The sequence below is a fragment of the Panthera uncia genome (assembly GCF_023721935.1).
Source record: "Panthera uncia isolate 11264 chromosome B2 unlocalized genomic scaffold, Puncia_PCG_1.0 HiC_scaffold_24, whole genome shotgun sequence".
Taxonomy (NCBI): domain Eukaryota; kingdom Metazoa; phylum Chordata; class Mammalia; order Carnivora; family Felidae; genus Panthera; species Panthera uncia.
Window position 1 is genome coordinate 107,072,978 of NW_026057580.1, and position 10,394 is coordinate 107,083,371.

The 10,394-nt window shown below is 43.4% G+C and overlaps 1 protein-coding gene across 4 annotated transcripts in view; it reads right to left on the reverse strand.

The window, feature by feature from the left end:
- Positions 1–10,394, reverse strand: part of CNKSR3 (CNKSR family member 3) — an 84,965-nt gene that overhangs the window by 29,989 nt on the left and 44,582 nt on the right. For 3 of the 4 annotated variants that reach the window (XM_049653127.1, XM_049653125.1, XM_049653129.1), the window contains exon 2: positions 1,605–1,768. In XM_049653127.1, coding sequence (XP_049509084.1) covers positions 1,605–1,768 — 164 coding nt within the window. Of the gene's footprint in view, positions 1–1,604; positions 1,769–3,346; positions 5,529–10,394 lie in introns of those variants that run through there. The other variant, XM_049653126.1, reaches the window with a different exon arrangement.

Consider the following 10,394-nt stretch of genomic DNA (forward strand, 5'->3'; position numbering starts at 1 on the left):
ATAAAAAAAAAAAAAAAAAAAAAAAAAAAAAAAAAAATGCAGCTTTAAGAACAAACAAGACTCTAAGACATCTTCTGGGCCGTCCAAAACACACGTTAGTGTGCAGCCGCATCTAGGGAGTGTTACTGTACAGATGGGGAAAACAGACACCACCGTTTCCCTGGAGGTCGCAGAGCGAGGAGTGTGTCGCAGGGGCAGGATCAGAATGCAAAACGCCTGCCTTCCAGGCCAACACTCACACCACTTGGCCACAGCGTCTCCCCGGTGGCAGCTCATTTATCAACCACAAATAATTTCCCCGTTAGTTTTGTAAACAAGAGCAGCGCATCTCAGAGCGGGAGACAAAGCTCTGTCCATTTTAAGAAGAACATGCACAGCGCAGTAAGAGTTACATAATCAACGGAACGCAGACCAGCAATGGCAGAATAATCGGGAACATTCTTCCCCACCGTTCTCAGTGATGTCATTGTATATACCCCTGGCTCAGGTTCACAGCATTACTTAACCCAGACTGAATGCTGCGGCCTGGGTCCAAATCCTGACGGTTCGGGGCGCTGCATCCTTCACAAGGCATCCTAACGGACACACGTGGATCCCCACCGTGTGGCAACCAGTGTGGACACACAATGTCCTCACAGGTGTTGTCATCCCACACCTAAAACAGCTGCTCGGGCGGCCACGGGTGTAGTGCAAGAGTCAGAACCTGGCAGGGTTTAACTCACTCAACGTGCAAATCAAAGCTCAATCATCTGCAAAGGGTACCAAAGTTCACATTTTTTCCCTTCTAGTTACCACTCCGCAGGCTGACTACGACGAGCAAACACATCAGTTATTTAAAGATCACAAATACCTGTGAAACATAAAAAAGCTGTTGACAGTACCAAAAACACACATGAAATCAGAACCTGTCTCTCACTTCAGCTTAGAATATGACATTTTCATTCGGGATTATCTCCAGTGTTTTATTCTCCACAGAAGATAAGAAAACTAACAGATTTTTTTCTGTAAAAGGCAAACTCAGTTTCTGTGACAGGCGGATTTCTTCTTAAAGGGCAAGACAAGAAATATATTGGACTTGCGGGGGCCACACGGCCCCCTGAAAGCATGAAAGCAGCCACAGACCACAAATAAATGAACGGTCATGGCTGTGTGCCAATAAAACTTTATTTACAAACACGGTGGGCTAGATTTAACGTGTAGGCCACAGTTTGCCACCTCTTTATCTAGAAAATGATTTCTTTTCTTCCTTTTTAGGTTATCTTCAGCTCACGTTTCATTTCAATGGATCATTAAGAAAATGGAGGCGCCTGGGTGGCTCAGGAGGTTAAGCATCTGACCCTTGGTTCCGGCTCAGGGCACAATCTCGTGGTTTGTGCGTTTGAGCCCAGCATCAGGATCTGTGCTCGAAGTGCAAAGCCTGCTCAGGATTCTCTCTCTCTCTCTCTCCCTCCTTCTTTCTGCCCCTCCCCCTCTCAAGTGCACTCGTGCTCTCTCTCACTGTCTAAACAAATAAATAAGAAAATGATTCTAAGTCACAAACATTGAAGACTTAAGACAATAAGGTTCTGAAGAACGTCATCATGGCACAGATCTCTTGAACCAACCAGTGCACAGAGAAGGTCGACAGCCTCCAACACGAGTTCCTGGTGTCCAATTCGCGTGACCCCCAGCTCTTCAAGATCCTGATGGGAAATCTGCAGCAGCTGCTCTCCGTTTATCTTCTCCCGTTCGAACTTGTGAACATACTGCTGCAGGCAATCATCTAGCCCTACCAAAAGAAGGCAGAAGTCCATTATTGCCATTTTGTTTCCTTTACTCAAAAAACGGCCCACGTTTAAATGAACTTCAGGAATCGCCAGTTATGCCCCAACTATCTGACTGTCTACACAATGTATACCCCACCCGAGGGACACTTTTCAGGTGTGTCCTCATCTTCTCATCTCAAACAGATTTGCAACGTGCAGCTTAAATTTTCAAATGGATTCGGCACAATTTTACGACGGTTACCTTCCCCTTCCCTCTCAACTAAAAGAATAAACACTAAACCCTTGCTGACTTGGAAATGCGAGTTATGTGGACTAGATATTTGTTAAGCAGTCTTCCTTTGGAGACTGTCCATCTGTCTCCCAGCCCATGTGATCCCACAGACATGCCAGTCAAGATGCTTTGCCACAGCGGTTGGCCACAACATTCTACCCACCAGCCAGTTACAGGTTCAAGGATGACCAAGCAAAACCAATCAAAATCTTCCTTGATACTTGATATATGGACACAGGAAGAGAGAAGTTCTTCCTTTCCAGCTGGAAGTCATAAGGATATAACTTTGGGGATGCTGGCTTTTTTCTGATCAGTTTCCTGAAAATACATCCATTTGAGAAGAAGAAAATGCTCCAATAATATGCTATATGCCCCTGGATGTAACCCTGCTTAAAGGTAATTCTACCCCTACAATTTTTCACTTAAACTGAACTAAATCCCCTTTCTAGCTTAAGCTTGTTTGTGTTGGGTTTCTGCGCCTTGCGACTGAAAAAGTTCTCATGAATACAGAATCCAAAGGAGAAAATACCAGCAGTGGCACCAGAGAAAGGCAATGTTAACTAAAAGGGGTAGCTTACGGGAATTTTTCCAGGTCAAATAGTACTGTCAACAGAATTGTATTTTAATGTTTTGTTTGTTTGTTTGTTTTGTTTTGTTTTGTTTTTTGAGAGAGAGATAGAGACAGATAGGGTGTGTGCTTGGGATGGGGAGAGAGAATCCCAAGCAGGCTCCATGCCGAGCACAGAGCTCAACTCGATCTCACAAGTGTGGGATAAACACCTGAGCTGAAATCAAGAAACCGAATGCTCAAATGACTGAGCCACCCAGGCGCCCCAATGCTCTTACATAATGACTAAAATAGGTAAGCCTCACAAAACTTGGGTTTCTTTATTCTTGTATAGAGAACTTTCTGGTCAACTTGTTTCAGGGGTTTTACTGGAATAAAATCTTATACTGAATCAATTGTTCTATTCAAGCCTAATAATAAAAGCCACCCTTAGTGTTTCCAACAATGAGGCTTATATAAATCAATCCCAACACAAAGGGTGAAAATTCAAGTTAACTAGAATAAAATATGTGGAAGGCACACTGCTGTGCTCGGTCACCCTCAAATACACACACACACACACACACACAGACACGTGCACACGTGCACACACACACTCTTTATTTCATTGACCCCTCACCAAAGTTCTGCCACGTGGGTACTCTGGACTAGGAAAAGTAGACACAAGGCGCAGCACTTGCTTTTGGCAACACTAACGTCATCTATGGATCTTAAAAGCTGACGTGCTAGGCTAAATGATACCTCTGCCCCGTAAACTTTCACCATTTGCCTCCTGGTAAGACATGAAAAGAAGACCGATGTCCTTAGAACCATTTGGGACTATCAAATACAGGAAGAGGAGGTAAGAAAAAATTATTTTCTGGTAACCAGCTGGAACCCGCCCATCTTCCCTCAAGTGACACCTATCTAGCCAAGGGGCTCCATCACACAGCAAGCGAGGTTAGGGACAGTGACATAAACAAACCCAGCTCCACTTCGACGGCCTTGAGCCACAAGTGGCCATTGTGACACGTGAGTCAGACAGGCAGTGGAGCCCATGCAAGTCAGCAGGTATGGAGACCGATGTGCCCCCCTGCCCCTGGGCTGCATCCCAGCACCCTGCCACCCAGGGCCACCTGCAGATGGGCAGTATCTATCTGCAGTAAACAACAGCGACAAGGGCCAAGAGCTAAGGAGAGCCTCCTAACACCTCTATTCCCAATTTATAGATGACTAACTTTAGGGCACAAGGGAGCTACAAAACCCGTCCACAGCCACACGGCTGGTAAGATGCCAAGAGAAGGATTTCTGTAGTCATTTTCTTCAGCTTTGCTATAGAAGGAAAGGCCTGGAATTCAAATCAAGGCCCATTTGACACAAGCTCTGCTCTTCAACATTCCACCCAGGAAACACGGAGTTATAAAAATTCCTCTCCAAGCATCTTCCTAAATAAGCAGTAGGGTCTACAGTAACACGCTGGATTGCGAGTAACATGTTTTGCAAGTGTTCCGCAAGATGAGCAAACATTTTTTTTTTTTTTTTTACATTTATTTATTTTTGAGAGACAGAGAAACAGAGCACGTGTGGGGAGGGGCAGAGAGAGAAGGAGACAGAATCCAAAGTAGGCTCCAGGCTCTGAGCTGTCAGCACAGAGCCCGATGCGGGGCTCGAACTCACAAACCATGAGATCGTGACCTGAGCCGAAGTCAGACGCCTAACCAACTGAGCCACCCCAGCGCCCCAATGAGCAAACATTTCTAATAAATTTTAATTTGAAAAGCCAGCGATGTCTTGCAATACAAGTTGTACGTGATTCCAAACATCACATGATCACAACTGAACCAATGGTTCTTGAAATTCGCTTTGATATACAAGTGCTTTGGATTACAATCATGTTTGTGGAACAAATTATGCTCGCCAACCAAAGTTTTACTGTAATTGCAAACAGTTATTAAGAGAGAATCACAACATCTTAGAGGTACTTAGAAGGTACTGTCATTGAATCCAAACAGTTGGAAAGTACAAACAAAAGTCTTAACTACTATGAATTTCACCCTAAATCACTTAGCCAGTTCGAAGCCAGATCACAACCAATATCCTACAATCTCCTCTCCTTCAGGATGTCCTCTCCTTTCGCCTATTTTTAAAATTTAAAGGCAATTTTTGTTTTAATGATCATCAAAGTTTAGGACAACCATGTTATACATTTAAACTTCGTTATGGCTGAATTGTGTTGCACCAAAATTATACGTTGAGGTCCTAACCCTGAGCACTCAGCAAGTGCGTGTATTTGGAGAAAAGCTTTAAAGATGTGATTATGTCAAAATGAGATCATCAGGATGGGCCTTTATCCAGTATGACTGGTGTCCTTATAGAGAAGACACACATGGAGGGAAGGCCTAGTGAAGACACAGGGGGAAGAAAGTCAAGGAGCACGGCTGCAAAAGAAGTCAACCCTGCCAACGCCGTTATCTCAGACTTCAGGCTCTAGAGCTGCGAGTGAATACATTTCTGTCGTTTCATTACCCGGTCTCTGGTACTTTTCTACGGCAGCCCCAACAAAACCCACACAAATTTAACAGCGTTTTATTTCATATTCATCCACAGGTCATAAACTCTTTCTTCACTTAATTTTAGCCAAAAGGCCGAGAAGCGATCATAAACTCTTTCTTAAGCAAAACAAATGACCAAGGACCAGCAGAACTGAAATTCATGTTTACTGTGCCAAGCAAGTCCACTGCTTAAAATATAAGCATAAAACAGAGACTCGTGTCAGTTTCCATGCACAGAATAAATGCGTCCATTAAAATTAAAGTGAAGAAGCCATGTATCATAGATGGTTAAACTTTATCCCTGAATAATAAAGTTGATATAAAGGTGAAGCCAGATTTCTCTTTTAATTAACTGAAAAGTTTCACTGAAGAAACAGGATTTCAGAAGTAGCTTTAGAGCCTGAGGAAATATTTTGGACACAGAGAAAGCGGAGATGGAAGGGCCCATGTGGGCTCCTTGTAGGACAAACGCTGCATGTATGATCAGAGACTGAGAACTTGAAGGATGCAGAATACAGAACATTTCCCTGAAAAGGGAGCCAGAGTGTCCTTGAGGATTCTGAGGGAATATACGGGACCTGACCTCAAATAATCCAAAGATCCCCGACATGTAGAAGAATTATCAAGAAGGAATAGCATGTTGCCAACTACCTAAAAACAGTTTCTATAGTGGCATAAAGACTTCTTTTCAAGGAACACATATGTTGAATAGGCTAGATTAAAAAAAAAAATTAATGTTAATTTGTTTTTGAGAGAGAGACAGAGTATGAGCAGGGGAGGAGCAGAGAGAGAAAGAGACACAGAATCCGAAACAGGATCCAGGCTCCCAGTTGTCAGCACAGAGCCCGACGCGGGGCTCGACTTCACAAACCACAAGATCATGACCTGAGACAAAGCTGGACACTTAACCGAATGAGCCACCCAGGTGCCCCTGAATATGCTAGATTTTAAATAATATTGTCCCCGGCTTTATTATTCCAACATGTTATGGCCTATTCTTCAGTTATCCCACTGATCAGAATACAAACATTCGCAAACAGCTAAATGAAATATGACACAGCCCCACAGAGGAGGGGAAAATCCCCAACTCAAGTAAACTGGTCTAATCGTTTTACAATTTGCAAGATCCACTTTAATCTATTTGTCGCACGTACCTGTTTGCCAGTTCCTTGCTTCGAGGAACTTACAGAATGTCTAGCAGCACCGAAACAAACACGTAATTAAATAAAATTAGATCAAAGACATTCCAGTTACACAAATTAAGCACATAACTCGATGTGGAAGAACCAAGAAGGAGAAGGAAGGAGAGGCCCAGCGTCCCTCTGCTGTCACCAGGTCTGGCAGTAAACACTCAAACGTTCAAAGAAATCCCACACGTGAAAAGGAAAAAAAGAAACCTCTCGCCCTAGATGTAGACCGAGACGGGGCCATGGTTAAGAGCCTGAGCACCAATACGAGTCCCACTTCTTGCCACAGGAGCAAGTTACTCAGTCCCCTGTAAGACAGGGATAAAAGCACTGCCTACTGCACGGATCTGTAACGAAAATGAAACGTTAATATTTATAAATGGGCTTAGAACACCATGAAGCACACAATAAATACTCTATAAATATTGTTAAATACAAAGATGTGATTTATTCAGGTCCTCACTTTCCTAAGTGTTCAGAATAAAAGTTGCCAGAGAGACAGAGAAACCCCAAAGGCGTAGGTAGCACCCCCTCGGGAACACTGTAAATTGGAGATGAGATCTCAACAGCCCACATTATCATCTCCCCTGGAAGGTATTCCCAAAGACGGGAGCCTGCCATAATCATCGATTCCACCTAAAAGTGTTTTCTGATGGACATCAGAACATAAGCCCCATGAAAGCAGAGGTTTCCTTTTGTTCATTGTTTGGCCCCCAGCATCTAGAACATTGCTGGCACTTGACAATATTTGTGAAATAAGTAAGTGAATGCGTGAAGAAAGACAAAGAACTTCACAAAAATATTAATGTCACACCAACGTACAAGCTGCCTGATTTTATTTTCCCGTGGAGGTGAGTAACTAAAGATAAGGAAACTACGGACTGTGGTATCTACAGGGATTTGCTTCAAGTCTCAATGTTTCAGGATTAAAGAAGGTCATTTCTACCTTAAGGATAAAGAATCATTGTCCCATACTAAGAATTTTTTCTTAATTAATCTCTCTAAAAGGTGGCAAGGCCTGTGTATAGGAAGATTAAGAAGGTAGAGGAAATGCTCCATCACAAAAAATGTAGAGCTATTCTCTTCCTATTTTCTGTAGGAGACTAAAATCAGATCATGGGCTACATCACCCTCTTTCTGTACACGCGGCCCACTGGAAGGACTGTTCAGTGGCTATGCTTTTGGCCTATGCTCAAGTCAGCAAAAACTGTAATTCCACAAATACAGAGTGGTCTTACAGCATTTTACATGCAGTACTTTTGATCACTGAAGCATGTTTTAGCCAGAGGGTTTTGTTTTGTTTGATTCAGAAATTGGTTCAACTAAAGTTATAAGCTCGTGTCTCAGTCAGGACTTTTAAGGGCCACAAGTGACAGATGATCCAAACAGAATCGGGTACACTAGGTTCCTCAACCAGGAGAATCAATTACAGATCACACAAATTCAATTTCATTCATTGAATTAACATGCAAGGCCTTCCACTATGAAGATGAGGGCTTAGGAAGAGGTCAGTTCTCCACGATCTGAACCAGAGGAAAGGAAACCAGACTTGGGTGATACGTTTATACCTAATTAAAATATTCTTAGAATTCTCAACACTTTTAAAAACATTAAACAGTAAAGACCTGACATCAAAGCTCCTCTGCCTTCCCAACTTGCTGACCCTCCTGATCCAATATGTCATAATGTCTCCCAAACATGGCCCTTTGCTAAGGATTTAAAAAAACTCAATACGGTTGGCTTCTCGATGGGCATAATACAATTAATGAAGCAAACCTAATCAGAGCATGCCAAAATTCAGAAGCATGGTGTACTGGTGGGACTTCCAAGTGCCCTTTTAGGAAGTGAGCCATCCAAGTATATCCCTTTGGAATGACTTTCTTTTGTCACCCTTGTTTTGTTGAAGTCTGCAGGCCTTAATTTTAAAAGAAGCTGATAAAACTGGTTTAAATATAGCAATCTGAGTTTAGACAGTAACACCACGTTTGAAACACAGGGGTGTGCTGACTTTCAGCTCTATAATTTTTAAGGATTGAGGAATTCTTTTTGCCTGGTTGGACAGGCCCTTGACTGACTGGCCTTCCCTAAAGAATCAAAACTACAACCAGTGTTGGGGCACCTGGGTGGCTCAGATGGTTAAGCATCCTTCCACTCAGGTCGTGATCTCGTGGTCCATGGGTTCAAGCCCTGCATCAGGCTCTGCGCTGACAGCTCAGAGCCTGGAACCTGCTTCAGATTCTGCATCTTCCTCTCTCTCTGCCCCTCTCCTGATCGCACTCTGTCTCTTTCTCTCTCCCAAAAATAAACAAACATTAAAAAATAAATAAGCAGGGGTGCCTGGGTGACTCAGTCAGTTGAGTGTCCAACTTTGGGTCAGGTCATGTTCTCATGGTTCATGGATTCGAGCCCCGCATCGGGCTCTGTGCTGACTGCTCAGAGCCTGGAGCCTGCTTCTGTGTCTCCCTCTTGCTCTGCCCCTCCCCTGCTTATTTCCTCCCCTCACCCGTCTCTCTCTAAAATAAGTAAACTGAAAATTTTTTTTACATGAAAATAATTAATTAAATAAAAAAACGGTAGACTTGACGTCTCTAAGCAATGATGATCAGATCTAATGAGAATCACTTGAAACGGTATCACATTCCCTGTTAACGAAGAATCACAATTTGCCTTCCGATTTTTTTTCAATGTTTTAATCTTTAACTTTTCCTTTGGAAATGTCTATTTCTTATATTAAGTTTTATAATATCCCTTCAAAAGGTCCCCTCCATCCCATGTCACTGTCGCAGCTAAACTCTCCCGCCTAGGTTTCTATGGTAATCTAGAAACGGGCTGCCACACTCAGTCCTCTCTTCCTCCACAATTCTTCCTCCTAATTCACCCTCCAAAATTCCACCCTCCAAATCACCCTACCCTTCACAGATCCAAGTCCGGGAGCGTCTCATGGCTAAGCCCTGGAGGGTCTGTCCTCTTCCAAACTTCCCTAGACTCCCACTTTCCTAGGACATTTGTCCTTCTGGTGAGAATGTAGAAAAATGCCCCTTTTGTGGAGTTTCTCCAAAAGGAACAAAAGCGTCAAGTCACAGGTTAGCCAACACAGCTCACGGACCAGATTCAGCCCATTGCCGGCTTTTGTAAGTCAAGTTTTATAGGAACACAGCCAGTCTTTCACTTACATGCTGCCTCCGGCTGCTTTCACGCTACGGTGACAGAACTAAGTGGTGTGACTGAGACCGAACGGCCCACAAGGCCTAAAATATTTACTACCTGGACCTCTACCAACCCTTGGTATAACTAACAGCAGTGACGAGTACAAAGTGATGGTAAAGCTGCCAACTGGAGAAACAGACTCGACCAGGATTTAAGTGAATCTGGTTTTTTCTTTTCTTTTCAAAGAGTCATTTTATAGAATCACACTGAATTAACAACAGAGAAGGTATCACCTCCCCTCCCCTATAAAAAATCCTAAACATGCTTTAGGAGACCACTTACTAAAATTCACCAATTTCTAGGGTACAACCTGGTGAGTTTCAGCAGATACACAGAGTCTTGTAACCATATCACAGCCATGATATAAACATTTCTATCACCCCAAAAAAGTTCCCTTTGCTGGTGAGTTCCCTCCCCACAACCTCTGACAGCCAAGGGCTTATTCTGGCTTTACTCCATGGCCTTCCTGCGTTATACTGGCTAGAAACCACTTACTCCCAGTTCTTGGGCTCCTCACACATGGATGAGCTGGCTTTGATCAGAACAGACACCCAGGGGTGCCTGGGGGGGCTCAGTTACTCAAGTGTCCCACTCTTGATCTCAGCTCAGGTCATGATCTCACAGTTTGTGAGTTTGAGCCCCGCTTCCAGCTCTGTGCTGACAGCGTGGAGCCCGCTTGGGATTCTCTGTCTCCCTCTCTATCCCTCCCCCACTCATACTCGCTCTCATGCACTAAGTAAATAAGTAACACTTCTGAAAGAAAGAAAGAAAGAAGGAAAGAAAGAAAGAAAGAAAGAAAGGAAGGAAGGAAGAAAGAAAGAAAGAAAGGAAGAAAGGAAGGAAGGAAGGAAGGAAGGAAGAAAG